Source organism: Anas acuta, chromosome 7 (genome assembly GCF_963932015.1).
Source record: "Anas acuta chromosome 7, bAnaAcu1.1, whole genome shotgun sequence".
Taxonomy (NCBI): Eukaryota; Metazoa; Chordata; class Aves; order Anseriformes; family Anatidae; genus Anas; species Anas acuta.
The window spans coordinates 24000200-24025844 of record NC_088985.1 but is presented as its reverse complement, the minus strand read 5'-3'; the positions used below and the strand labels follow the sequence as shown (position 1 = coordinate 24025844).

At 69.4% G+C, this 25645-nt stretch overlaps 6 protein-coding genes across 8 annotated transcripts; 4 read left to right on the top strand and 2 right to left on the bottom strand.

The window, feature by feature from the left end:
• The first annotated feature begins 94 nt into the window (after positions 1-94).
• PI4K2A (phosphatidylinositol 4-kinase type 2 alpha) lies at positions 95-6296 on the top strand. Its single transcript, XM_068688238.1, has 9 exons — positions 95-601; positions 2113-2313; positions 2546-2677; positions 2762-2915; positions 3473-3534; positions 3717-3816; positions 4064-4197; positions 4488-4547; positions 4669-6296. The coding sequence occupies exons 1-9, from the start codon at positions 185-187 to the stop codon at positions 4828-4830; spliced, it is 1422 nt and encodes a 473-aa protein (XP_068544339.1). The 5' UTR covers positions 95-184; the 3' UTR covers positions 4831-6296.
• Positions 6238-7332, bottom strand: AVPI1 (arginine vasopressin induced 1). Its single transcript, XM_068688251.1, has 3 exons — positions 7194-7332; positions 6651-6948; positions 6238-6574 (listed from the first exon to the last, which is right to left on the bottom strand). Exons 1-3 carry the CDS (start codon positions 7294-7296, stop codon positions 6502-6504), a joined length of 474 nt encoding a protein of 157 aa, XP_068544352.1. The 5' UTR covers positions 7297-7332; the 3' UTR covers positions 6238-6501.
• Positions 7333-7811: 479 nt separating this feature from the next.
• Positions 7812-9864, top strand: MARVELD1 (MARVEL domain containing 1). The gene has a single exon (XM_068688250.1). The coding sequence runs from the start codon at positions 8122-8124 to the stop codon at positions 8647-8649; it is 528 nt and encodes a 175-aa protein (XP_068544351.1). The 5' UTR covers positions 7812-8121; the 3' UTR covers positions 8650-9864.
• A 190-nt stretch (positions 9865-10054) lies between these two features.
• Positions 10055-13812, top strand: ZFYVE27 (zinc finger FYVE-type containing 27). 2 transcript variants are annotated; one of them, XM_068688236.1, is made up of 12 exons: positions 10055-10304; positions 10387-10457; positions 10543-10729; positions 10863-10958; positions 11095-11207; positions 11501-11631; positions 11923-11994; positions 12162-12182; positions 12341-12485; positions 12679-12725; positions 13382-13463; positions 13611-13812. In XM_068688236.1, exons 1-12 carry the CDS (start codon positions 10099-10101, stop codon positions 13673-13675), a joined length of 1236 nt encoding a protein of 411 aa, XP_068544337.1. In that variant the 5' UTR covers positions 10055-10098; the 3' UTR covers positions 13676-13812. The 2 variants fall into 2 exon arrangements, with proteins under 2 accessions (XP_068544337.1, XP_068544338.1); XM_068688237.1 differs by lacking the exon at positions 12162-12182 and having other exon boundaries at positions 10057-10304.
• A 961-nt stretch (positions 13813-14773) lies between these two features.
• SFRP5 (secreted frizzled related protein 5) lies at positions 14774-18213 on the bottom strand. Its single transcript, XM_068688246.1, has 3 exons — positions 17130-18213; positions 16506-16583; positions 14774-16165 (listed from the first exon to the last, which is right to left on the bottom strand). The coding sequence occupies exons 1-3, from the start codon at positions 17662-17664 to the stop codon at positions 15825-15827; spliced, it is 954 nt and encodes a 317-aa protein (XP_068544347.1). The 5' UTR covers positions 17665-18213; the 3' UTR covers positions 14774-15824.
• A 1404-nt stretch (positions 18214-19617) lies between these two features.
• GOLGA7B (golgin A7 family member B) lies at positions 19618-25378 on the top strand. 2 transcript variants are annotated; one of them, XM_068688244.1, is made up of 5 exons: positions 19618-19819; positions 23434-23559; positions 23947-24099; positions 24196-24297; positions 24435-25378. In XM_068688244.1, the coding sequence occupies exons 1-5, from the start codon at positions 19763-19765 to the stop codon at positions 24537-24539; spliced, it is 543 nt and encodes a 180-aa protein (XP_068544345.1). In that variant the 5' UTR covers positions 19618-19762; the 3' UTR covers positions 24540-25378. The 2 variants fall into 2 exon arrangements, with proteins under 2 accessions (XP_068544345.1, XP_068544344.1); XM_068688243.1 differs by lacking the exon at positions 19618-19819 and adding an exon at positions 22468-22749.
• The last annotated feature ends 267 nt before the right edge of the window (positions 25379-25645 follow it).

Here is a 25645-nt window from a genome sequence, read left to right as displayed (position 1 = left end):
CATCCGCGCTCCCTATTGGCCGTCCCCATGGCAACGCCTAGCAACGCGGCCTCTCATTGGCCTCCCCGTGCACCGCTGGGGGCCGGCCGCCGCCATCTTGGTGCGGGGCGGGGCGGTGACGCCATGGCGCCGTGACGGGCCGGAAGCGCTGCGGCGGGGCCGTACCGGGCCGGGCCGTACCGGGATGGACGAGACCAGCCCGCTCGTGTCCCCGCAGCGGGCGCAGGGCCCCGACTACGGGCTCCCGGGAGGGGCCGTGCGCGCCCCGCCGCCCCCTGTGGTCGCCCCTCCGCCGCCGCCGCCCTCCCCGCCCGCTTCACCGGGAGGCCGCGACCGCGAGCGGCAGCCGCTGCTGGAGCGCGGAGCCCGCGGCCCGCTGGCGGCGGCGGCGGCCCAGGCGCAGGCCCAGGCGCAGGCCCAGGCGGCGCAGGCCCAGGCCCAGGCGGCGCTGGCGGCGCAGCGGGAGCGGAACGAGTTCCCCGAGGACCCCGAGTTCGCCGAGGTGGTGCGGCGGGCAGAGCTGGCCAGCGAGCGCGGCATCTTCCCGCAGCGCATCTCGCAGGGCTCCAGCGGCAGCTACTTCGTCAAGGACCCGCAGGGGGTGAGCGGGGAGCGGGAGGGGAACCGGGGGGAGCCGGGGGGAACCGGCCGGGCCCGCGGGCACGGGATCGGCACGGGGCCCGGCGTCTTGTGACCCGCCCGGCTCCTCCCCGCTGCTGCTCCCCGGGATCTGCCCCTCGCAGCCCCGTTTGTCGGCCCCACGGGAGGCCGGGCTGCGAGGCTGGAGCTCAGGGGGCTGCTGGGGGATGCGTGTGAGGAGCCGCAGCCCTGTGCTGTGTGGGTCTCAGAGCGAGCCGCTGCCAGCGCTGCTCCCCAGGCGCCGTGCTCTCAGGCTCCGCTCTCTGCTCCAGGACTGGCATCGCTCCACTGTACCCCTCCGCACGGTGCCGTGCTCCGCACTGCCAGAGCTCCCGGCAGGCTCAAACCCAAGGACACGTTGGCAGACTCTGTGGGGCTGATAAGGGGACTGCCTGTCTGTCCCCTCGGGCTCTGCCAGTGCAGAAGGGGTTCTCTGTGTGACCGTGGGACAGCTGACCTGCTCCCTTCCCTCAGGCCTCCCTCCCAGGACACACAGTCTAGCTCCCACCTCCCCTGGGCTGGCCTCTGGCCCTGGCTCAGTGGGATTGCCCCACCGGGGTGTTGGGACACACGTGTCACGCTTCCATGCCGTGGCAAGAGCTGGGCTAGGGGAAGTGCCACCCACTGTGTCCGGGGCTGGCCGCCCTTGGGGTGGAGAGCTGCTCCTGTGCTGCTGAGTCATCCCGAGGGGGCTGTGAGCCCGGGCTGCTGTGCAGACCCCTGGGGTGCCCGGCCCAGGGGCAGGCGGCCTCGCTTCTACCCTGAGCCCTCGTCTCAGCTGTGTGGCTTGGCAAAGTTGGCTTGGTGACAGCACGGTGCCTAGCACGGGGCCTCCGAGCCCCTCACAGCAGTGGGGGTACCTGTTTGGGACCTCCTGTGACCTCTTACATACAGAGCAAGCCCCTCTGTTGGGTCCCACATCACAAAACTTTGTTTTCCGCTAAGGTTCTCCAGCTTGCTTTCTATTTTAGCCCTGTTTTCTCCAGCCAGTTTGGGATCGGCTCCATTCAATGGGTTTTGGAGCCAGGGAGCCCTGTCCCCCTCCACTCCCCTGCATGGAGGCAGGGAGCAGCAGTTCCCCCTGGCCCCATCCCAGTGACCTTTGGATGGAGGAATGTTTACCAGGGGACAGCATCATCAGCACTCTCCTGTGGGACAAGGAGCGGGGTGAGAGGGTTGCAAGGCCTTTGGGCACTGCTCACAGCACCCTGGGGTGTTTTGTCCCCAGTTGCTCTCAGGGGTGGTGTCTTTTAGTGGGGGGCTGCAGCAGTCCCCAGGCTCTCTCCCACCCCGGGAGGAATCTCCTGGACGTGGGGGTGGTGACGGGAAGGGCACAGCAGGGCTGGGCACTGTGGGAGCGTGGGCTTGGCTGAGCTGTGCTGTTAGGGCACAGCCTGGCCCTGCCAAACGCTGGCTCAGGGTGAGTGCCCTGGCCCTGCCAAGCCCTGAGCGTCAGCTCTTTTCTGCTCACAGAAAATCATTGGCGTCTTCAAGCCCAAGAACGAGGAGCCGTATGGGCAGCTGAACCCCAAGTGGACCAAGTGGCTGCAGAAGCTGTGCTGCCCGTGCTGCTTCGGGAGAGACTGCCTCGTCCTGAACCAGGGCTACCTGTCGGAGGCGGGCGCCAGCCTGGTGGACCAGAAGCTGGAACTCAACATCGTTCCTCGCACGAAGGTGAGGGGATGGCTGCTGGCACCTTGTCCTGGGGAGGCTTTCACCTGGCTGCCCGGCTCTGCTTGTGCCCCGTCGCGTGGCCCTGCTGAGCTCTGGACCAGGACTGCTCCTGCTCAAGCCTCGGGGAGCCTCGTGCAGGGCAGAGCCTGCAAAACGCTGCGTCCTGTTTTGTCAACGAGCCTGTGACAACTGCCAGCTGTCCCTGCTGACCCCTGTGCTCCTGTCCCCCCAGGTGGTGTATCTGGCCAGCGAGACCTTTAACTACAGTGCCATCGACAGGGTGAAGTCCCGAGGAAAGAGGCTGGCCCTGGAGAAGGTGCCCAAAGTGGGGCAGCGCTTCAACCGCATCGGGCTGCCGCCCAAGGTAGGGCTCCCGGGTCCTGCACGCGCCTGTGGCTGCCCCCCCAGCCTCCGCACCCCTCCGTAACGCGGCCTCTCCTCGCCTCAGGTGGGCTCCTTCCAGCTCTTTGTGGAAGGCTACAAGGACGCCGACTACTGGCTGCGACGCTTTGAGGCCGAGCCGCTCCCCGAGAACACCAACCGGCAGCTGCTGCTGCAGTTCGAGCGGCTGGTGGTGCTGGACTACATCATCAGGAACACGGGTAGGGCCAGCTGCCTGCTCCTGCGTGCACAAGTCCAGGCAGGGGCTTGGCATCTCCTCCTGGTGCCCAGAGCTCCTGGCAGCACTGCCTGCCTGCTGCCAGATGGCTTTGCCTCTGGATGGAGTGCGGCTTCTGTGGCTATGCACCACCGCGGCCGTCCTGTTCCAGGAGGTCTGGAGCTAGCTGGGACCTGCCCAGGTGCTGGGGTGAATGTTTGCCAGCTGCAAGGATCTGGGGACACCCAGCACCCGGCAGTGCCGCTGTATCCTACCTGTATCCAAGCCCATTCCAGGCTGCAATGGGTTTGAGGCGCACTCCAGGGCTCACAAGCTGACCTCTCCCTCTCTTTCCCTTGAGAGCTGGGGCTCTGTGCCTCTCTGTAGTATCCAGGGCAGGTTGTGTGGGGGTTGATGTGGCTTCCCAGGCCTGCTGCAAGCTCAAGGACTCGGGGGCAGAGGTTGGGCCTTGAAGTCTGCATAAACCTGCCTCGCCTCGGGGTGAGAGGAGGAGTTATCTGGCAGGGGCAGGCCCCCACAGCTGTTCTTCTCTCCCTGCAGACCGGGGCAACGACAACTGGCTCATCAAGTACGACTGTCCCCTGGACAGCGCGGGCGTGCGGGTGAGCAGCTCCTCCTGGGCAGGGGTCTGTGGGGCTGCCTGCTCCCCCAGCTGGCAGATGGGGAGGGGATTTCCCTGCTGGTTTGGGATTCCAGGCGTGCTGAGGCCTGATCACAGGGAGTGGGAGATGGGCCACTCCTGCTGGGCGGCCTGCCCTGTAACTGGTGCTCTGCTGCTTTCCAGGACAGCGACTGGGTGGTGGTGAAGGAGCCCATCATCAAGCTGGCTGCTATAGACAATGGCTTGGCCTTTCCTCTGAAGCACCCGGACTCCTGGAGAGCATGTGAGTCCCTCAGGCTGTGCTGGGGCACCCTGCCCAGCTGTCTGTCCTGGGGGTATCTTCCTCAGGGGCTGGAAGAGGCAGTGGCTGGGCTGCTCCTCTGCAACCCTTCCAGGGTCACAGACCCCCCTGCCTCGGGGGGGCTGTAGGAAGTGGGCGCTGGACCTTGTGTCCCAGGTGGTTCTGGGTTCTGTCCCCGAGGTCACCTTGCACCTTCCCTGACCCTGATGTCTTGTGCTTCCTCCCACAGATCCCTTCTACTGGGCATGGTTGCCCCAGGCCAAAATCCCTTTTTCGCAGGAGATCAAGGACCTGATTCTCCCCAAGATCTCAGATCCCAACTTTGTCAAAGACCTGGAGGAAGATCTGTATGAGCTCTTCAAGGTGAGCTGGGGAGAGGCTGAGGGTAGCTTGGGAGGAAGAAAAGCAGGGGTGGTGCTGGGGGTTCCCTGTCAAGGCAGTGGTGGACAGAAAGGTGTTTGAGCTCCTCACACAATTTCTGGGCCAAAGCATAGCAAGGTTATCCCAGTGCCAGGAGCTGAAGATAAAGTTTTGGGGAGAAGCAGGAAACCTATGGGACAAGAGGGGATAAGCTTGCTTGGGAAATAGTTACCTCTTGGGTAGTGTGGGACAGAGGGTGGATACTACCATGTTCTTGTCTCTCTCTCTTGCAGAAGGACCCTGGCTTTGACAGGGGGCAGTTTCACAAGCAGATTGCTGTCATGAGAGGCCAGGTAAGGCAAATCGGTGAGGCTCCAGAGCCTCACCCCGTCTGTCTGTCTGTCTGGGGGTGCTGGAGCACCAGCTCTGTTCCCTGGTGGGGCAGCTCAGGTTTCACTCCGTTGTGCTGTGCAGATCCTGAACCTGACTCAGGCGCTGAAGGACGGGAAGAGCCCCCTGCACCTGGTGCAGATGCCACCCGTGATCGTGGAAACGGCGCGTTCCCACCAGCGCGCCTCCAGCGAGTCCTACACGCAGAGCTTCCAGAGCAGGAAGCCTTTCTTCTCGTGGTGGTAGCCGTGGGAGCCGCGGGCAGGGCTCAGCTGCCTCGGACTGGCACTGCGAGAGGAGCTGGGCCGCTCCTGTGGCTGGGATTTGATGTTCTGGGTCGAGCGAGCAGCTGTGGCTGGAGGAACCCGCAGCTGGAGCGGAGGAGCCGGGCGGGTTGGGCACGGTCCCGCTCCGGCTCCCTTGGAGCTGCGTGGTGTGCGTACAGCCCTGCCTGGGGAGGAGCTCAGGGGGAGGTGCGGGAGGTGGCTGCGAGCTGCAGCGTGCCTGGGATCCTGCCCGTGCCTCCTTTCCCTGGCCTGCATGCGGTTCTCAGCACGCCTGCTCAGGCCGGGATCCGTCCAGCCCTTTGCACCAGCTGCCGGCCTTCCTCTTCCCCGCTGTGCCTGCCGCTGGCTCCGGGGCTGGGAAGGCCTGGAGTGGGTTGTACTGCCCTCCCCTTTCTCAAAAGCGTGCTCTTCTCCTCCTCACTTTCTCTCTTCTGCCCCAACCCCGTGCAAGCTGCTTTCCTCAGGGGGAGTTCCTGCTGCCTGTTGGTGCAGCAGGGACCATCATGAACGGCTGTTCTCTGGCTGGGGGCTCGAGGAGGGGATGTAAGGAGGATCCTGCTCTTGCCTGCTCCCCGGGGCAGGCTTGGGTACGCTCTGACACTAAGTGGAAAGAGGTGCTGGCTCGTCCTGCTGAAGAGCAGGCGGCTCTGGGAGGTGCTGGAGCCTAGCCCAACCCAAGTGTAGGGGTGCAGCAGCCTTGCCCTCACCCCAATCCATCCATCCCACCAGGTCCCCACAGCTGTTGTTGCTTGGCTTTTGCCCCTGCTCCCAGCACAACTCCCTGGCTGCTGTGCAGCCAGTTTCGGGCCAGCCAGCATGGCTCCAGCCTTGCTGTATCTAGGGATGGGGGGGCTGCTGGGGACAGGGGACAGCTGGCTCTTTCTGTTATGGGGTGGGAGCCACGCAGGAATGAGGGTATTGGGAGCACATGAGGACCAGTGCAGGCTCCTGGCTGCCCCCGTGCTGACAATCTGGTGGGCCTGATGTGGGTGGGCGAGGCAGCGAGCATCCCCTCTCCCCAGAAGCTGCTGAGCTGTGTTGTATAAAACGGTACCGGGGCTGCTGCCTGCGTCTGCTTGCCTTGAGCTGTGGCTTTCCCTGTCGCTGAGGAGAGCTGGGGGTGGGTCTCGCTGCCCTGTTTGCCCATCCTCGGGGGGGGGTGGGAGGGAAACGAAGGCTGGCTGGGGCTCTGCTGGGGGGGCTGGGAGGGGAAGGCAGCTCACCTGTCTCCTGGGAGCGGAGGGGGCTCGGCCCCGGCTGTGCTGAGGATGCTGCGAGCACGGGGGAGCGGAGGCGAGACCCCAGCTCCCCAGCCAGGCCTGGCTGCGTCTCCGACCGCCCCAACCTGTATTGTTCTAATGCACTGTAGAAATGTATGTAATGTATTTAAACCATGCAACCGGCTGAATAACAGAGCTGCCGTTCGCCTGGCCTCCTCCTTGTCTCAGCGGCTGGGGGGCATCCCGTGGAGCCGGGTCCAGCGCAGCAGCCGGGATCCAGGATCCAGGTCGCAGCCGCCTCCGCCCCCTTTTATTGCCCTCGTGTCCCGTGCACTCAGCGTCGGGGGCGAGCCTGGCCAGCGCCGCCGTCCCGCAGCCCCCCGGGGCCGGTTCCCGTGCCGCCCGGCCGCTCAGCGCTGCTGCGGGGATCCCGGGGCCGCCTCAGCCCCGCCGCCGCCGGGCTCCGGCTCCTTCTCGGTGATCCTGCGGGGAAGCGGCGGGTGAGGGCGGCGCGGCCCGGCCAAGTTCCCCCCGCCGGCCCGGCCCATCCCGCACCTACCGCAGGCGGCCGAAGCGCCGCAGCGCCGCCGTCCCGAGCCCGTGCTCGGCCGCTCGCCGCCGCCGCCGGAGCCGCCGCAGGGCCCGCGCCATCCGCCGCTGGCCGCCGTACCGCCAGACCAGGCGGGCGCGCTCCTCGGGCCGCTCGGCGCCGCCGCTCCGGAACAGGCTCCGCAGCTGGGGCAGCCCCACGCCCTGGAAGATGTTGCCCGAGGCCCGCTTGCGGCCGCGGGCTGCGGGCGCCGCCGGGCCCGGGGGGTCGCTCACCACCGAGGCCGGCGTGCCCATGGCCCCGGCCGCTGCGGGCACCGGAGAGAGGCGGCGTGAGGCGAGGGCAGGCCCCGGCCCGCCACCGGCAGGCGGCGCGGATCGCGGCCCGCCCAGCACCACCGGGCACCGGGCACCGGACCCCCCCCGGTACCGTGCGGGGCCGCGGAGGGCCCGGCTCGGAGCGGTGCCCGGTGCCCGCCGCCCCGCCCCGTCCCGCCCCGCCGTGCCCCACTTTCCCCCCGCCGCCCCGTGCCCGCCGGCCCCGCGCCCAGACCTGGCGGCGGCCGCCCCTGCCCCGTGCCCCCGCCCCGCAGCCGCTCCCGGTCCCGCTGCGCTCCGCTCCCCGCCGCGGGGTCCGCGCCGCGCGCCCCTTCCATTCACCCGCCGGGCCCCGCCCCGCCCCGCGCCGCTCCGCCAATCCGCGGCCTCCGCTCGCCGCCCCGACCAATCGGCGCCCAGGGGGGCGTGGCCGCACCGCCTCCCGGAGGGGTGGGCTACGTGGCGCCCGTGACGTCACGAGGCGAGGGAGGCGGGGAGCCCCCGGGGGCGCGGCCACGCCCCTGGGCGGTGCCCGCCCGCGTCACTCCGAGGGGGAATCCCGCGTGACGTCACCGGGGGGACCCCGGCGCGCGGGGTCCCGCCAGCGCCCCGCGGCCCCGCGCCGGCACCGGGGGGACGGGACGGGACGGGACGGGGCTGGAGGGGATGGGACGGGGCCGGATGGAGGGGACGGGACGGGAGGGACAGGACGGGACGGGACGGGATGGGGCTGGAGGGGATGGGACGGGACCGGAGGGGACAGGAGGGAGGGGGCGTGATGAGACGGGATGGGACGGGAGGGAGGGGACCGGAGGGGACGGGACGGGGCTGGAGGGGCGGGGAGGGGATAGGACGGGCCCGGAGGGAGGAAGCGTGACGGGCACGGAGGGGGGGGGCCCGGAGGGAGGGAACGGGCCGTGCCCGGAGGGGAGGGGACGGGAGGGGCCGGGAGGGGCTCGGCCGAACCCCGCCCGGCGGCGGCGGGCAGCGGCAGGCCCCCGGGCGTCCGGTGGGCCGTCGGGAGGCGGGGCGGGGGAGGAGGAGAGAGGCCCCGCGCGGGGGGACCGCTACGCGCCAGATGTTTGGCAGCGGCCGGCGGCCCGAATCGCTGCCGGGGCGCTGAGTCCCGCCCGAGCCGCTCCGCAGCGAGGCAGGGCCCCGCCATGGCCCGCACCGCTCCCCCCGCCGCCCCGCCGCCCCCGGGGCCGCCGGCCCGCGGCTCGCTCAGCCTGCACCGCGCCTACCTGCGGAGCCCCCTGGGGCTGCTGCGCCTGGGGCAGCTGGTGATGGGCGCCGCTTTCTGGGTCACCGTGGCGGCCCACAAGTACGAGGGGGCGGCCCACTTCGCCCTCTTCGCCGCCGTCCTCGTCTGGCTCCTCACCCTGGCCCTCTTCGGCCTCAGCCTGCTGGGGCGCTGGGCGCTGGTGCCCTGGCTGGGCTCCCGCTGGCTGCTCACCAACCTGCTGCACGACCTGGCGCTGGCCGTGGGGCTCTACGCGGCCGCCACCGGCATCATGGGCTACAAGGCCGGGCGCAAGAGCTACTGCAACCTGCCGGGCTACAGCCAGCAGTGCCTGTACGGCGCCTACCTGAGCGCCTCCATCTGCGGGGCCATCACCGCCTGCCTGTACCTCTTCTCCGGGCTCTACTGCCTGTCACGGCGCTGCCGGGACCAACGCGACATCATCTGAGACCCCGCGGCGCTCAGCTCCCCTCCTCCCCGCGCCTGGACGGACCGCAGCCCCCCTTCAGGACACCGTGACCCCGCCGCCTGGCCCCTCCTGGCTGCCTGCACTGCGCTTCCTCCGGAGACTCCCGCACGGATGGGTGGACAGACAGACAGACAGACAGAGGCCTCCCCCGAGCACGGCTTCCCCCACGTCCCGCCGGGACAGCGTGGACACCCGCCTGCTGCTCGGGCCCCTTTCGCACCCCTGGACAGAAGGATGATGGACGGACGTAGGCGAGTCGAAGGACCCGAACGGGATGCCCTCGAGCGGGACCCTGATTTCTGGGAGCCCCGCGGGGCCCTGCCCAACTCCCCTGCCCCAGGCCCCGCAGACGCCCCGTGCTCAGGTGGGTGCCAACGCTGCCCCCAGGGGGAGAGGGAGCCCGGCCTGGAGGAGCCGAGCGAGGGGCAGGGGTGGGCACAGCCCCCCCCAGCCCTCCGGCAGCCCCTCGTGCCGTGCCCAGCACTTGTGTTGTTGTTCTCTAATGGAGGCTGAGATTTCGGCTTCCCCAGCCCGGGCCCCTCCTCCTGCCCAGCCTGAACACGTCTGCTTTCTTCCTGCAACTGCGCGGGCCGCAGCCCCTCCCCGCCCCGCAGACACCCGCGGCCCGCTCCGGATGCTTGGCACAGCTCCCCCCGGCCGTGCCCCCGCCCTGCCCCGCTCAGCGGCCGGGCACCGAAGCCTCCGGCGCCGCCAAAGCCTCCAGCGGCTGCCGCCCCCCGGGCAGGGCAGGGCAGGGCGGGGCGGGGCGGGGCGGGGGGCTGAATGCCTCTGCCCTCGGGGCTGGAGCCGGCTGCCCCCGGGGACAACGGGGCTTTTGTGCGCAGCTCCCCGGCTCCGGCTCTGCCCTGCGGGGAGCGGCGACCCCGACCCACCGGGACCCACCGGGACCCACCGGGAGGACACCGGCGGCGGGGCCAGGAGCAGCCCCGACGGAACCGGGGGGCGTCGGGGGAGCACGGCTGCGACCCCGCCTGCCGGGGACGCGCCCCCTGCGCCGCGGGGCCGTGCCCGCCGCCTCCTCCGCTGCCGGGGGGGGCCCCGCAGCCCCGTGCCCGGGCCGGTCCCCGCACGGTGCCCCCCGCGCCCGGTCCCCGCGCCCGGTCCCCGCGTCCCCCCCGTGTCCCCCCCGCAGCCCCCGGGCTCGGCTCCCCAATAAAGGCTTTGTCGGCGCTGCCTGCGTGTCTGGGCTTCACTGGGGGCGGGGGGGCGGCACCGGGAGGGGGGAGCAGGGCGGGTACCGGGAGCGGGGCGGTGGCCGCGCGACGCCACTTCCGCCCTTCCTTTTGCCCTCACGGGGGCGGGGTCTCCGCGCGTGGCCCCGCCCCCTCCTCCCTTCCTCGCTCTCCCATTGGCGCCGCGCGCGTGACGTCACGCGGCAGCAGGGCGCGCCCCGGGCAGGCTCCCGCCATGCAGGAGGCGGCGGCGGCGGCAGCGGGGGGGGGCGGCGGCGGGGGCGAGGCGGTGCCGGGCGGGACCGAGCCCCCTGCCCCGGAGCCGCCCCCCGGCAAAGCGGCCGCCTTCGACCTGCTGGGGCTGGTGCGCAGCTACCGGCGGCTGGAGCTGTACCTGGAGCCGCTGCGGGACGCCGCCCAGGCCGTGCGCTGCCTGCTCCGGTAGGTGCGGGGCGGGCCGGGGGCTGCCGGTGCCTGCCGGTGCTGCCCGCCCCTCCCCGCACCTTGTCATCCCCCCCTGCAGGTGGCAGCGGCCGCTGTGCTCATTGCTGGCCTGCCTCGGCATCAACCTCCTGCTGCTCACCTTGGACCGAGGTGGGTAGGGGGGGGGGTCCCCGGTGCTCCCCGTGCTGGTCCCGGTATAACGGGGCGTAACGGGGCGTAACGGGGTGTCCTACAGCCGCCTGGTACTCGGTGCTGGCCGTGCTGGTGCTGCTGCCCGCCGTGCTGGGCTACCTGCAGGAGACGTGCCGTGCCCGGCCGGCGCAGCGGGAGCTGGCCCGCAGCAGGAGGCACAGCGTGCGCAGGGAGGAGCTGCGCAGCGTGCGCCTGTCCCGCCAGGAGGCCCTCAGCCAGGTCAAGGGCTTGTGAGTGTCCCCACCGTGTCCCCTGCCACCGGGCATCGCTCCCCACCGGGGGGTTATAGGGGTGCCCGGTGGCCCGGCCGCACGCTGTCCCGGTGGCTGGGGGGGGGTCCGTGAGCCGGGGGTCTCGTTGCAGCCTGATCCAGCTGGAGGGCTTCCTGAGCGCGCTGTGCTGCAGCTGCGAGGCGGCGCACCGGGTGCTGTACTGGGAGAACCCCGCTGTGTCTTCCCAGTGAGTGGGGCCGCGGTGGGCATCCCCGCGTGGAGATCGGGGAGGGGTCTGGGGGGCTGTGAGTGATGTGCTTGGGGAGGGGGGACAGAGGAAAGGGGGGGTTGTGCTGCGGGGGCACTGATCTGCCTCATCCCAGGTTCTACGGGGCGCTGCTGGGCTCTGTCTGCATCCTCTACCTGCTGCCGCTCTGCTGGGTCATGGCCATCCTCAACAGCACCCTGTTCCTGGGCAACCCCCAGTTCTACCAAGGTGAGAGCCCTCCCCGGAGGGGGTCTGCGTGGGGGGGGGGGCTGGGGGGAGGCCCCCTGGGGCTGGGCTCCCTGCCCTCCTCCTGTCCCAGTGCCCCTGTGTGGGGCTCTGCATGGGACCTGTCCCCAGCCCAGTGGCTCCCGATGGGTGTGTGGGCAGAGGGGGGGCTCAGGGCACAGCAGGGAAGGCTCCTGTGTGCTCACAGCCCCCCTGCGAGGCTCTGCCAGCTGCTGGGCGGGGGGGCTGGGGGCTGGGGAATGCCCCTGGCTCCAGCCCTGGTCCCTTCCCACCAGTGATGAAGGAGCTCAAGGCCTCCATCGAGCAGTGTCTGGGCACCAAACCCCTCCAGAGTGCCCCGGAGCCTGCCGAGCCCCTGCCTGCTGCCGCCCCCCCGGACCGGACCCCCACGCCCACCAGCACGGAGGTGAGGGGCGGCAGGGCTGGGGCGTGTGGGGTGGGGGCTGCGGGGCCACCAGGGCTGGCTGTGCCTCCATCCCTCTGCCCATGGGCAGCTTTGGTGTGCCTGGCCTCAGAGCGCATCCCGAGCTACCGAGGGGCTGCCCTGCGCTGCTGGGGTCTTGGCTCAATCCCACTGCGTGTTTACAGCCTCACCCCACCTGGGGACTCGCCCTATGGGGCTGCTGGGGGGCTATTGGGGGCGGGGGTCTTGCTGTGGGCAGGGATGGGGCAGGGCAGGACTCCGAATCTCTTGCAGGACCTTACCCCTGGCAGCGTGGAGGAGGCAGAGGAGGCAGAGCCCGATGAAGAGTTCAAGGATGCTATCGAGGTTTGGGCCTGGCGGGGGGCGGGTTGGCCCTATAGGGTGGCTGAGAGGGGCAGGGGGCTGCTGGGGGGGAGCAGGGTCGGTGCTGGGGAGGGCAGGAACGGGGCCAGGCACCTCTCAGCCTGGCTCCACCTGTACTGCCTGTCCTTTTGTCCCATGCTGCGGGGAAGGAGAACCAGCTGCTGGTCCTGGTGAGTAGCGCCTCGCTGGGCTGTGCAGGGGGTGTCAGCTCTTGGCAGCCTGTGTTTGGTTTGGTTTGGTTTGGTGATGCCAGGGAGCTCCCTGCTTTCCTGCCCGTCCCTGGGGGCAGGCTGTCCCGCAGCCCCCACCGCCCCCCTGCTCTGCGCAGGAGGACGACGAGGGCTCTCAGTGCTCAGCAGACTTCGACCTCAGCCTCCCGGACAACGGCTTCATGAGCAAAAACGACGTGATCCGCAGCAAGGTGTCGCGCCTGACCGAGCGCCTGCGCAAGCGCTACCCCAGCAATAATTTTGGTGAGGCTGGGGGCGCGCACTGCTGGGGGAGGCGCAGCTCAGGGGGGGCTGTGCTGGCACCTCCAGCAGCCTCCCCCTCACCAGGGGGTGTTCGCACCCCTCCTGGGATGAGCAGGGCTGGCGGGGTCTTCACAGCAGGCGTGGGGGGTCCCAGGGAGCAGAGCCCTGCCTGAGCCTGCCCTGTCTGTTCCAGGGAGCTGCACGGGCTGCGGAGCCACCTTCTCGGTGCTGAAGAAGAGGGTGAGTCGTCGGCTTCTCCTCACTGCCCCAGCCAGCTGCTGACAGCGGCTGGAACAACTCGCTCTGCCCTTCTGCTGCAGCTCCGGCTGCCCTCGGTCGCGGCGTGGCAGCGGGTGACCTCAGCTAAGTGCTGGGTGTTGTCACATACCGGCTGCTGCCAGGGAGCCTCTGTGCCTTGGGCAGCTGCCCCGGGCTCACCCGCACGTGCTGCTGCCGTGCGAGGCGCCTGCTCTGTGCCCTGGTTTAGCTGTGGCTGTCTGAGCACTTCCCAGCACTCCTCATCCCTGCTCCAGATGGGTACTGATGGCTCTCTCCCTGCTGCCTCCTCACCTCCAGCCTCAGGGCTCCCTCCCCTTTCTCCTGGGTTAGTCTGATGCGTATTTGGCAGTCTCCGGAGCTTGCATCCCTCCAGGATTACAGCATAGGAAACTGCAGTCTGTAAACCTCCCGGAGCCTGTGGCTGCAGTGCTCTCCTGTGGTGTTAGAGCATACTTGCATGCCTGGGCACCTTGTCCTGCTGTTGTTTTCTGGCTGCCTCTCTGTCACCAGGGCTCTCTCCCCTCCAGCCGGGGATGCTGCTGGCAGTGCCCTGGCCCTGGAGCTCGCTGGGCAGCTCCCGGTGCTGGTGTTAATGCCCCACCCGTGTCTCTCCCCAGCGGAGCTGCAGTAACTGTGGGAACAGCTTCTGCTCCAGGTGTTGCTCCTTCAAAGTTCCCAAGGCCGTGATGGGAGCCACGGGTGAGTGGGAGGGGGAGGCGGGGGCAGCGTGTGCCCCCTCTGACCCCTGAGGGAGGGGTCTGCAGCAGGTCGTGGCTGCGATCCCAAACCCTCAGCGGGTGCTGTGGTGGAAGCGGGGTGCCTGACACCTGATTTCCCCGTTCCCAGCCCCGGAGGCTCAGAGGGAGACGGTGTTCGTGTGCGCGCTGTGCAACCAGGTGCTCACCAAGTGACCGCTCACCGAGCTCCCGGGCCCCTGCCCAGTGATGGAGCAGCCGTCCTCCCTCCTCCTGGCCCTACCTCCACCTCCTGGCAGGGGCACAGCAGCCTGAGCGCTGTGCGGGGTGGGGTGGCTGCTTTTGGGATCAAGTCGGAGCTCTGCCTGCGTTCCCAGGAGCCGTGACCTCGGTCCTGGCTTGGCTCATCCCTCCCGTGCTCCTTGGCCTCGCTGCCTTCAGGTTTAGCCCCCGTCCCCCTCCCCGTTTGGCTGTAGCCGAGGGTCAGCGAGGGCTGGGCTGCGGCGAGAGCCCTCCGCGTTGGTGCTGCTCTGTGCGTAGTGACTGCTGCTTCTGCTGCAGGTACCGGCTGTGTCCGTAGGGGATGACCAATAAAGCTCTTGCCACCAGCCAGACCTCGCCTTGCCCCTACAAAAACCGTCCCATTCCCTTGTGTTTCCACAGCCTTGGCTCCTCTCCTGTGTGTCTCCCATTCACTAGGGCTGGGGGCTGCTCCTTGGCTGTGCCAGGGCCTGATCCCGGTGCCAGGGGGCGAGCTCTGTGCCCTGCCCAGGCGGTGGTCCCGGCAGCCACCCGCCCGCACAAGGGTGACCTTTCCCTGCGCCAACAGCGCAGCTCGCAGCTATCCCAGGAATGTGACCCTGGCTGCTGTGCAGCTGGGAACGGCCGCGGCCGGGCCCCCCGCCAGCCAGCTGCAGCTCCCCGGGGGGGCCGGGCCCCGGGGCTGGCAGTGCCCCCACCCCCGGGCTGACACCCAACGGCGGGGGGATGCTCTGGGGGCGCGGGTCTTGGGGTACCCCATGGTGTGGGGCAGCCTCTGGGCTCCTGGACCCCTCTCTCAAGCCCTGCCCTGGGGAAATTTGGGGAGAAGCTGAACTCTGCGTGCCCAAAATGCGCTGGGGGGGTGCTGGGGGGATGCTGGGGCAGGGGGCTGAGCTCGGGCCAGGGCACAGGGAGAAGTTACTCATCTTCCTGCAGCCAGCCCTTGGCAGGACGCGGGCCGTGTCCATGTGTGCCCAAAGGCCCCGCAGGAGGAGCTCGGTGACGCAAAGCACAGAGGGCTACAGATAACCGCGGGCTGCGGGAGGGGGGATTTATTTGCGCCCTCCCCGTTCTGCTCTCACATAGCTGCTGCTGTTCATTCCTACGGCAGCGCTCGGCAGCCTCGGGCGGAAAATACCTCCCAGCAATAGTGGAGTTTTTCTCCCCCTGTTTTTTTCCACCTTGGCCAGAGCAGAACCCACCTGCCCCTGCGCCCTGCGCCTTGCTGGCTGCGGGGCTGGAGCACACCCCGGGTTCGGTGCCCCAGTGTGGGGCAGGTGGGTAAACAGGGCTGGGGCAGGACGGGGGCACCCTGCTGCCCCCCGAGCAGCCAGCCTGGGGTTCTGCTGGCACCCACGCCCTGGGGGTGCCCGGGGATGGGGGTGCCCCATCCAGCATCTCCAACCTCCCTGTGCGCACCCCAAAGCTCCCAGCCCTCTGCGGCTCCTGGAGCTGTGGATTGAGCCAGGACCCTTGGCTGCCCCATCCCCTGCTTCCCAGGGTCCCGAGAACCACAGGGAGCAGGACCCAGGCTTCTCCGAGGCAGAATAATTTACTGGGGGGGGTCAGGCTGGGATGGGGGGATGTGGGGTGCAGCGGGACTGGGTTGGAGGTGGGCTCCGCCCTACTGAGCTGACTGGGATGGGAGGGCTGGGGAAGCCCAGACAGTGGCCGTGCACCTCCAGGCACTTGGCTGTGGGAGCTGGGGGGCAGTCTGCGGGCACAGAGGGCAGCAAGGAGCTGCCTTGGCTGGGGGGGGTCCCTGGAAAAGGGAGGGGGGGGTGATCCAGGGCTGGGGCACGAGCTCTGCGGGAGGGGACATGGGATGGGGATGCTCTGGGGGGCTGGAGGAGGGATTGGGGAAGGCTGAGGGTCAGAGTCACGTCATCAGGAGCTGGGCAGGGGGTTGGGGTCTCGGGGCAGCCAAGGAACAAGCAGGGAGGCAGGGCAGGGGTCCTGGGGGTGCAGAGCTGGGCGTTCAGGAGGGGGCAGGGGTCCTGGGTGCAGGTTGAGGCTCCCTTGAATGCAGCTGGGGATCTCTGGGGTCCTGGGGTGCCCCCAGGGGTGCGGAGCAGGGCGAGTGCAGGAGTCCCGGGGCAGAGCCCTAGTGCTGCCCGGCCCCATAGAGCAGGGGGTGGTAGAGGGGGCAGGGGTAGGAGAACATGAACTTGACGGCGAACTTCATCTCCTTGTTGTGCTTCTGCCAGGGGTAGATGGCGAGGAGCAGCAGGCGGCCGCCCACCTTGCGGCCCATCACCAGGAAGCTGCCGCCGAGGCTGTCGAGCTGGGGGCAGGGGCAGGAGCCCGCGTTCCTCATGTGCAGCACCAGCTTCTTGGTGTCCTTGCGCTTGAGGGGGCCCAGCTTCAGCACCTTTTTCTTCTGGGCGGCCACCAGGCGCCGCTCCCCGTTCTCCTCCGTCACCTCCTTGATGCGCATCTTCACCACTGCGTGGGGACAGCCGGGGGGCTCTGCGGGGGGTGCTGGGGGCACTGCTGGGGTTGGGGGCAGGTGTCTGTGCGGGATGGGGTGTGACAAGTCCCTGGGGCTGGGTCCTGATGAAGGGTCTTGGGGGAAATCACTGCCTGATGCCCCGTTCTGCCTGTCCCCCACACTTGCCCTATCTCTGAGGCACCCCAAATCACATACGGGGTCCAAGGGAAGGGTCCCCATGGGGCTGTCCCAGGACAGCGGTGCCTTTTGGCCAAACCCCTACCTGGGCTGCTCTGGGGGCAGCTGGGGCTGTGGGGGGCAGGGGGTGTTGGGGCAGGGGATCCCAGCACTCACCGAAGTCGCTGGAGCACATCTGCTGCATCATGCCGTCCGCCTTGTGCTCCATCTCGCACTGCGTGCAGATCCTGGACACTGTGGGGTGACACCAGCTGCGGTCACCGGGGGCAGCTCAGTGGGGACACGCTGAGGGAGCCCCGGGAGCTGTGCCAAGGTGATCGGGGGCACCCAGTCCCAGCACCCGCTTCCCACGAGGGATGGGGAGCGGGGTGACCCTGCCGATGCTCTGGGGCGCAGCAGCAAGGGTGGCAGCGGGGCGGAGGGTGCCACAACCCTCAGTGCCTGCTCCCAACCCTGGTGTGCCTTTGGGTGACGTCCCTTCCCTGCCCGAGGGGACAGCCACCAGCAACCTGCGTGTGCGAGGGGGCAGCACAGGTGCAGCGCTCGGGGCTGGGTGCTTTGTGCTGCTGCCATGGGACGTGGTGAGGGGACACAGCTCCCGTGGGCACCCCCAGCACCGCTCCCTGCTGCCCTGGGGCAGCTCTGTGCAGGCAGCGAGGGGTGCTCAGCCAGGGCTGCTGCCCCCCGGGGGCTGTGCTCCTAGAGGAGCAGGGATGGGGGCTCCGTGGTGGCACCCCACGTGGTGTCCCCATCCTCTGTCACCGTGCCCTGCCCCCTTACCTGGCGGCGGGGTGGCCTGGCTGTTCCCGAACTGGACGGCGATGCAGAGGTCGTGGTCGGAGGGGAACTTGGCGCAGTGCAGCATCTCGGGCCAGGGGAAGCCGTAGGACTCCATGACGGGGGCGCAGGAGTCGCGCACCACCTCGCAGAGCGAGCGGCAGGGGTAGACGGGCCGGTCGAGGCAGACGGGGGCGAAGAGGGAGCAGAGGAAGAGCTGGGTGTCGGTGTGGCACTGCTTGGCGAGCAGGGGCACCCAGCTGCTGGCCTGCTGCTTGGCCTCGGCCATGGACTCGTGCTCCAGCAGGTTGGGCAGCCGCATGCGCTTGTAGCCCACGTCGTAGCAGAGCTGCATGTCGGCCGGGATGTCCACGCACTGCGGCTCCCGGCCGTAGAAGCGCCCTCGGGGCACGCTCTCGGGCTGCCAGCCGTAGTAGTCGTAGTGCTGCCCGCTGCCCGGTGCCAGCAGCGCCAGCAGCGCCAGCAGCGCCCGCAGCGCCGTGCCCGTGATCCTCGTGGGGACGCTCGCCCGTGGCATCGCCGCAGCCGTGCCGTGCCGAGCGGGACCGAGCCTGCTGCCTGCTGCCTGCTCCCCAGGCGCCTCCCACGCCGCCCTTTCAAAGGAGCCCGCAGGCCTCGCCGGCAGCCAATCTGCTCCTGCTGCTGGCCCCCCCCGGGCATGGCCCCCCGGCCCCACGCCAGGCCACTCTCCCTCCCTCCCCGCCGCCAGCCCTGCCTCGCACCACAGGGTGGGCGCACGGCGCTGCTCGGGGTGCCCCCGCAGGGTGGCTCAGCACCAGGGTGCTTCGTGCCTCCCTCTCCAGCACGTCCCCAGCCTGTCTGGTCCTGGCACGGGGTGGGGGACCCTGGTTCCTGCCCTGTCCCCCTCCCCTGGGCAGACCCTCCTGGAGTAGGGGTGCGGGGTGCAGGGGATAGGGGTGCAGGACAGCCCGGGGACCCCATGGTGCTGGAGCACCCACATGCAGGGTGCCACCTGCAGCCTCTGCTCCTGCTCTGTCCCCTTCCTCAGATCTGAGCTCTCTGTCACCCTATGTCACCCGGGGGCACCCCATTGAGACAGGATGGGGGGGCTGGGGGGACATGCAGACCCTTTCCCAGGCACTTTTGGTGCCTGGGGCATGGGAAGAGCCGGAGCCCAGCGGGACGGGATGGGGCCACATTCCCCCATCCCCTCGGAGATGGGCTGAGCAGGGGGAGCCGGGCTGAGGACCCCATTACAAACCCATTTTTCTGCAGGGGTTATCTGGGGCGCCCCTTCCCCTTCCCACGATCGATGCCCCAGCCTGGCCAGCGCCCCTGTGCCGCCCCCAGCCCCTGCCCACCGGATAAGGCGCTCTGCTAATGGGTGGCAGAGCAAACAGCCCGCTGCAGGCAGGAGATAGCAGCTGCCCTTTGCCCTGGGAAGGGACGGTCCCCAAACCCCTCCGGGAGCCATCTGCTATGGGGTCGTGCTGGCAGCCTCACCACACGCTGTGCCTGTGCCTGCAGCCCACTCTCCCTGCCTGTTTTCACTGTGCTGGGCTCAGTGCCTTGGTCCACAGCCCCCAGGGATGCTCGCTGCCTGCTTTGGGGCTGAATTTGGCTCTCCTGGGCCAAGCCCCGGGGATGGCACCGTTAATGTGTAACCACCGGGAGCACGATAAGATAGAGCGGCCCCGTTATCAGGGCTGCCCGGTAGCAGGAAGGGAGGGTGCTGGAAGCCTCGGGTTGTCCCAGGAGGAGTGAGATTGTCTGGGGATAAACGGTGATGGGAAATAGCTAACCGGTGATGGATGGCCCGGGGCAGGGCAGCGGGGAGCTGATTGCTGTGGGCGCTCCGCTGGGAAGGGGCCAGGGAGCAGGAGCTGCAGGGGCAGGGCTGGGAGCCTGAAGGATGGAGCTGTGGGGGCGTGCGGTGCCCGTGCGTGGTGCTGAGCCTTGCCCCGAGCCCTAACCGGGGAGCAGCCTTGGCTGGTGGGTCTGGGGGTGGCGGGGGGGGGGATGACAAGGGGCTCCCTGCCAGCCCCTGGGCCCCCCGTCTGTCATGATGCCTTTATTAGAGCCACTGAGTCACCTCCTGGCAGTGAGGCTGGGCTTCAAAGGGTCTTCATAGGGACCGAAAGTAAAAAAAAAAAAGAAAACATGCTTAAAGGACAGTGACTGGGGTGGGAAGAGGGACCTCTGCTCCTGGGGATGTGTCCCAGCTCTGGGGGGCCGTGCCAGGGGGATGGGATGGGATGGGATGGGATGGGATTGATGGGATGGGATTGATGGGATGGGATGGGATGGGATGGGATGGGATGGGATGGGATGGGATGGGATGGGATGGGATTGATGGGATGGGATGGGATGGGATGGGATGGGATGGGATGGGATGGGATGGGATTGATGGGATGGGATGGGATGGGATGGGATTGGGATTGTTGCCCTCCCGCTGTGGCAGCTCCCAGGGGTGTGGATGGATGGTGCTGCCCTTCCCCACGCCCTGTCTGCGCAGGCTGTGCCCGTGCCCACGTCCCCAGGCCCCGCAGAGGGCCGGAGGTCTGACACTTGCTCCTGTCACTCGGCGCAGCCAGGCCACCAGCCCCGCCACCGCCTGGGTCACCCTGCCCGGCACTGCCACCGGGACGGGGGCTATGGGGGCTGCCCCCTCTGCGGTGGGGACCCCAGGGACGTCCGGCCACGGGGACACGGTAAGGGGACGTGCCCTGCAGGGGGGCTGCCCCCGGCCCTGCCCTGCTCCCCCATAAAGGCACCGGTGCCGGGTTGCACCCAGCATGGGGCCCTGCCCAGCTTGCCCCGCAGTGGGGTGCTGGAAGGAGGTGAGGGCAGGGGGGGCACGGTGTGACCGAGCCGCTGGGGGGGCTGCGGGACCCCCAGGGTGGCCAGGATCGGCGGTGGCCACGCACTTGCCCTGCGCCCACACACACTGGTGCTTGTCTCGCGGCCCCAGGAATGCGGCTGGCAGCGCTCCGGGCACAGCTGCGGGGCCGCGGCCGCCCTGGCGCCCTCCCAACCCCTCGGCGGCTCCTGCCCCGGCTCGTAAATCCTGCGAGCACACAGAGCCGTGTGTGTGCCGCTCTGTGCCGCCTGCCCGACCCCCGGCCCCGTGCGGGGCAGGGATGGGGCAGGGACCGCGTGGGGACCCCTGGGCACGAGGCCGGGGGGTGAGCCCCTTCCCTTGCCTTGTTTCTGGGGACGTGGGGACCTCCGGGCAGCGCTGCGCCCCCCTGTCCTGTTGTGCAGAGGGCAGGGGAGGTGTGGGAGCCAGCCCTTGCCCAGCCTGACTTCCCAGCAGGAAGCTTTGCAGAAGCTGGGCCATGATTTTGGGCACCTCCTGCCCAAACCGCATCCCTCCCTGTCTACTTGCTTGCAGAGCCAGCAGTGCGTGGGACCTGGTGCTGCACCCCCCTGGCCACACACCTCTCGGGTGGGCACGGCCAGCCCTGGGGACAGCGGTGTCACCTCCCTCGGGGTGCTCAGACTGCGGGCAGTTTGGGGCGGTGTCCCTCTGGAGCAGCACCTCCCGCACCGAGGGCCACACTGGGGTGCCTGGAGCTGTTTGCTGGCGGCTCGGGGTGTGGGGGACGTCCCCCCCTGTGCTGACACACACCCACACACCTGGTGCCTCCGGGAAAGGTTATCAGCTATCCTCCTCGCCTCCCAAATGTCACTGTTGTCCTTGGCGGGGCAGTGAGCTCATGGCCCCCCCTTGCTGTTCATCCAAGCCCCTCCAGCACCGTGCGAGGCAGCTGCCAGGGCTGGCACTGCCCCGGATCCCTTTGAAGTGGAGCCAGGAGCTGCAGACAGCCCCGCTGGGTGGCTGCGGGCTGAGGAGGGGGCTCTGCACCCCCAGATGGGCAGGGGCTCGGTGCAGGATGGGGCTGCGGGGGGGTCCCCTCTAAAGGACCACATGCACCGTGCCAGGAGTGACGGGAAGGTCGGGGTTGTGGCCGGGGGGCAGCTCCGTGCACCAGGGGACGTAGTGGTGGCACCCCCTGCTCCTGCACCCCTGTCCTGTGGGGCGGAGGGCTCTGGAGCAAGGAATATCAGGAATAAAGGCAGCTCCTGCAGCAGCCGTGCCCGCCTCTGCTGCCAGGCAGCCTAAAAATAGCCCCCTGGCAATGTGGGGGGAGAAGGGCTGTCTGCTTACAGCTGCACAGCCCACGGTGGGGCATCAGGCGGGGGGGTCTGGCAGGCCTGGGGGGCTCTAGGGGGCTGCGTGGGGCTGGGCAGTGCCATGGGGCAGCTCCCTGATGCTGGGCAAGGCTCGGTGCTAGGTGGTGAGGCCGCACGGCAGCTCCCTTGGGACGGCAGCACCGCGGGGTGCATCAGGTGGGCAGAGCCCGGGGGATGCATCTGGGGGCGGCAGGGACAGCTGGGCCCCCCCTGGCTGCTGTCGGCCCCTCGCCACCGCGTGGGAGAGCGAACCTCATCTCCTGGCAGGGGACACATTGCCATGGAAACTGGCACGGCCGCTGCCAGGCGGTGACGTGGTGTGGCACGGGAAGGGGCTGGCGAGCGGGACCTGGCTCTGGGGGCATCCGGGGACACCCCGGGGTGTGCCAGCCTGGGCCCGTGGGTGCACGGGTGGGTGCATGCATGAGGGTGGGTGCACGCCTGTGCCTGTGCGCATCCCCAGCTGTGTCCATGAGCATCCCCAGCTGTGTCCCTGCGCATTCCCAGCTGTGTGCGCATCCCAGCTGTGTCTGTGCACTTTTCTATTTATGTGCCAACCCCAGCTGTGTGCCCGTCCCCAGCTGTGTGCACATTGCCAGGGCTGTGTCACCCTGCACCCTGCCCGGTGTCCCCAAGCACCGAGGGACAGGCTGGCCGCCCTTCTGTCCCTCACAGGCCCTGAGCCCCCGGCCACCAGCCCTCACCCACTTCCCTGCTGCGCCACCCCCTCCTCCTCCTCTGGGGACAGCGCCTGTTTTCTGCCCGTTTGCCTTCCCCTGGCTCTAATTGAGCTGTCACCGTGCAGAGATAACAGGGAATTCGTTAGCGCTCCCCTTTGATGTCTGCCTGCGCCGTGACCGCAGCTCTCTCTCCACAGCCACAAATTCTGCCTGAGCAGCACCCAGCAACGCGCCCCGGCGGGGCGGGCTGCCAGCCCCACTGCCGGCCCCCCCAGCACCCTCCCCACAGCAGCCAGCCCCATAAGCACCCCCAGCACCCTCCCCAGGGCACCCACCCCCCAAACGCCCCCCGCACCCTCCCCAAGGCAGCCACCCAAGCGCCCCGTGCGCCCTCCCCAGGGCGGCCACCCCCAAGCACCCCCGGCGGCACCCCCCCGGCAGCCGTTTCCCCGTCCCCCTGCGCCCCCCCCGGGGCGGTGCGGCTCCTCCGGGGGTTCCCCGCTGACGGCTGCGGGCGCCCATCCCCACGGCCTCGGGGCCGGCCCGGGCGGCTGCGCACACGGGGCCGTGCCGGGCCCGCCTCCGCCTCCGCCGCTCGGCTCGGCAGCACCGCGGACAGCGCCGGTGCCGCCCGCCCGGCTCGGCTCGGCTCGGCTCGGCTCGGCCCGGCCCCGCGGACAGCTCCGCTTCTCCATCTCCCGGCCCGGGGCGGCGCGGCACGGCTCGGCACGGCCCGGGGCGCACGGCGCGCCATGGCCACGGAGGTGGGTGCGGGAACCGCCCGGTGCGGGGCTGCGGCGGGGACCGGCCCCGGGGAGGGGACAGAACCGAAACCCACTCTGCCCCACTGCCCGGGGCTGGGGTCGCCGGGGTGCGGGGGGTGACAGGATGGGACCCGCCTGGGGCTGGGAGCTGGGGTCTGCGCGCACGGCTGGGTGCGGGGTTGGGGTCGGCGCGGGGTGCCCTTGCCAGAGGGGTCCGTGCGGGGCTGGGGTGCGGTGTGGGGCAGGTGGCAGGAGGCGATGGCACGCTGCACGAGGGGCACGACATGCCCTTGGCACCGCCGTCCTCCTCTCCATCCCCGCTGCGACCCATGGCTAGGGGGCTGCTGTGGGTTCTCATCCCGTGTGGGGTGCCAGGGCTGGCCGGGCCCTGCTGGTCCCTTTTGTGCCACCGTTCCCCCGCTGCACGGCCACTGCAGACCTGCTTTTGCGGCCCCCTGCTCAGCTCGTTGCCCTCCTCCTGCTGGGAAGCTGCTGGGGACCGAGGGCTGTCCCCATGCCGCCTGTGACACCCCAGGGGACACACACCACGCACGCAGCAGCCGGTGCACACGGGGACAAGCGCATGGCCCGTGCCGGGGGCTCCCTGGGGATATGGCACTGCTGCCTGGGGACCCTCTCCCCGGCTGCAGCCCCCCCGGCTCACCCCCCTGCCCCCCCCCCAAGGTGCACAGCCTGCAGGAGCTGCGGCGCAGCGCGTCCCTGGCCACCAAGGTCTTTGTGCAACGGGACTACAGCGACGGGACCACGTGCCAGTTCCAGACAAAGTTCCCCCCCGAGCTAGAGAGCCGGGTAGGGAACCCAGTGGCGTGTGTGTGTGTGTGTGTGTGTGGGGGGGGGGGTGCCCTATTTTCGGTGTCCTGTGGGGCTTGGGGGCTGGGAGAGGGGTCTGAAGGCATGGGGTGCTGCAAGGCCCTGAGCCAGCCAATGCAGCTGGATTGCTGGGCAGTGCCTGGGGCAGGGTGTGAGCTGTCACTGCCCCCCTGCCTGGGGTTTGCAGGCACCGGGAGGCTCTGGTGGAGGCTCAGCAGGTCTTGGCATGCAGGGGCCAGGGAGCTGAGACAGCACTGAGCAGGGAGGAGAGGTTTAAGTGGTCTCCGAGGCACCCCAGGGAGCGGGAGGGACAGCGCAGGGGGCAGCTGCTGGCCAGGTTTGTCTTCACTGCAGCTTCTGCCCTAGATCGAGCGCCAGCTCTTCGAGGAGACCGTGAAAACTCTTAACAGCTTCTACGCCGAAGCGGAGAAGATCGGGGGCAGCTCGTACCTGGAGGGGTGCCTGGCCTGCGCCACCGCCTATTTCATCTTCCTCTGCATGGAGACGCACTACGAGAAGGTGCCAATGCCCAGGGGAGGGCACAGGGAGCTGGAGGGGGGGGCTGTTTGGGGTGTCCTTGCTGGCAGCCCTGAGCATGCCCCTGTGCACCAGCAGGTCCTGAAGAAGATCTCCAAGTACATCCAGGAGCAGAACGAGAAGATCTACGCACCGCGGGGGCTGCTGCTCACCGACCCCCTGGAGCGTGGCATGAGGGTTGTATCCTCTGTGGCAGGGTGGCGGGGTGGGGAGGGCATCGCTGGGGGGGCACGAGGGTGAGGGAGGGGGGCACAGTGGGCAGTCGGGCGGTGGGTGTGTGGCTGCCGTGTCCCCGGCTGGTCCTTAGCAGTGCCCAGATCGAGATCTCCATCTACGAGGACCGGTGCAGCAGCGGCAGCTCCAGCAGCGGCAGCTCCAGCAGCAGCAGCGGCGGTGGGGGGGGCGGCGCGGGGGGCCGGTGACTGGCAGAGAGTCCCTGCAGGGACTCGTACTGCCGGGACAGCGGCCTCTCCGAAATCCGCAGGCTGCACTACCAGAGCACCCGCTTCTGAGCCCAGAGTGGGTGGGTGGGTGGGCGGGGGGGGCCCGGGGGCTGCCCGCTCCCCCCCTCTGCGACGTGCCCCCCACAGCGGCTCTGCCCCTGCTCAGACCCGCTGCGGGCAGGGGCTGCTGCTAGGGCGTCCCAGGTGCTTCCCACTGAGCCAAACCAGTGCCAAAGGGCTCCCGCAGCCCCCACTCCGGGGTGCTCTGCGCCGCCGCCCCCGCCCCGAGCAGCCCCAGCGGGCAGCGCCCCAGTGCCTGCAGTGCCCCGGATGGGGGGCTTCGCCCTGTGCCCCCGGGGTGCCCTGCTCTTGGTGCCACGGGCCCGTTGCCCCAGTGCCACTTCGTCTGCGTGTCGGTGCTGTGCGCACCCCACATGCTCCGGCAGCACCCCGCTGCCTGCCCGACCCCGTGCCGTCCCCAGCGAGCTCCCTGCTCCTGCTGCTGAGCCCTCCTCTGCCCCCACACATCCCGCATGCGCCCCTCACCCCCCTGCATCGGGGGTGCCCTGCTCCCTGCACCTTGCAGAACCCCCCCCTCTGCCCCCAGTACCCCAATTCTCAGCCTGTGGGGACCCCGGCTGCAAGGAAGGGCCAGGTGGGGATTTTTGGGAATGGGACGAGCCCCTGCGTGGGTGCAGGGTGGAAGTGAGCCTGCGTGGCTCTCCTGGAGCAACAGGGGGAGGGCTCTGCCCCCCAGGACCCCCCCTGAGCTCGGTCATTGTGCGCGTGGGGCCCCCAGCCCCGCTGTTCCCGCTGGGGCACCCTGCATGGAGCCCTTCAATAAACCTCACGCTTCATCCCCGCCACCTGCCCTGCCTCCTCCTGTGCCGGAGCGATGCCGGGGGCTGTGCTGGGGTTGGGCACCCCCTGGCACGACGGGGAGCACCGAGCAGGCTGTGGGGGCAGCCCCAGAAGGAGGGTGAGCGTGGGGGAAAAGGAAAGGGAGCGATGGAGCAGCACAGCCCCAGCAGGACACATCCCCACAGGAAAGGGGTTGCTCGGGTGGCAGCAGGCACAGCCTGCAC

What these genes read in the sequence shown, in the direction of transcription:
- GOLGA7B (XM_068688244.1), top strand. Translation starts at nt 19,763, where the DNA reads ATGGGGGCTGCCCCCTCTGCGGTGGGGACCCCAGGGACGTCCGGCCAC. An exon ending in CGTCCGGCCACGGGGACACG is followed by an intron (nt 19,820 to 23,433) that starts GTAAGGGGACGT and finishes CCCCCCCCCAAG; the next exon opens with GTGCACAGCCTGCAGGAGCT. An exon ending in CCCCCGAGCTAGAGAGCCGG is followed by an intron (nt 23,560 to 23,946) that starts GTAGGGAACCCA and finishes CTTCTGCCCTAG; the next exon opens with ATCGAGCGCCAGCTCTTCGA.
- ZFYVE27 (XM_068688236.1), top strand. Translation starts at nt 10,099, where the DNA reads ATGCAGGAGGCGGCGGCGGCGGCAGCGGGGGGGGGCGGCGGCGGGGGC. An exon ending in GCTGCTCACCTTGGACCGAG is followed by an intron (nt 10,458 to 10,542) that starts GTGGGTAGGGGG and finishes GGTGTCCTACAG; the next exon opens with CCGCCTGGTACTCGGTGCTG. An exon ending in TCTCGGTGCTGAAGAAGAGG is followed by an intron (nt 12,726 to 13,381) that starts GTGAGTCGTCGG and finishes GTCTCTCCCCAG; the next exon opens with CGGAGCTGCAGTAACTGTGG.
- SFRP5 (XM_068688246.1), bottom strand. Translation starts at nt 17,664, where the DNA reads ATGCCACGGGCGAGCGTCCCCACGAGGATCACGGGCACGGCGCTGCGG. An exon ending in CCAGGCCACCCCGCCGCCAG is followed by an intron (nt 16,584 to 17,129) that starts GTAAGGGGGCAG and finishes GTCACCCCACAG; the next exon opens with TGTCCAGGATCTGCACGCAG. An exon ending in GATGTGCTCCAGCGACTTCG is followed by an intron (nt 16,166 to 16,505) that starts GTGAGTGCTGGG and finishes GTCCCCACGCAG; the next exon opens with TGGTGAAGATGCGCATCAAG.
- PI4K2A (XM_068688238.1), top strand. Translation starts at nt 185, where the DNA reads ATGGACGAGACCAGCCCGCTCGTGTCCCCGCAGCGGGCGCAGGGCCCC. An exon ending in GCATCGGGCTGCCGCCCAAG is followed by an intron (nt 2,678 to 2,761) that starts GTAGGGCTCCCG and finishes TCCTCGCCTCAG; the next exon opens with GTGGGCTCCTTCCAGCTCTT. An exon ending in CTACATCATCAGGAACACGG is followed by an intron (nt 2,916 to 3,472) that starts GTAGGGCCAGCT and finishes CTCTCCCTGCAG; the next exon opens with ACCGGGGCAACGACAACTGG.
- AVPI1 (XM_068688251.1), bottom strand. Translation starts at nt 7,296, where the DNA reads ATGGAAGGGGCGCGCGGCGCGGACCCCGCGGCGGGGAGCGGAGCGCAG. An exon ending in GCAGGGGCGGCCGCCGCCAG is followed by an intron (nt 6,949 to 7,193) that starts GTCTGGGCGCGG and finishes CGGTGCCCGCAG; the next exon opens with CGGCCGGGGCCATGGGCACG. An exon ending in CGGCGCTTCGGCCGCCTGCG is followed by an intron (nt 6,575 to 6,650) that starts GTAGGTGCGGGA and finishes GCTTCCCCGCAG; the next exon opens with GATCACCGAGAAGGAGCCGG.
- MARVELD1 (XM_068688250.1), top strand. Translation starts at nt 8,122, where the DNA reads ATGGCCCGCACCGCTCCCCCCGCCGCCCCGCCGCCCCCGGGGCCGCCG.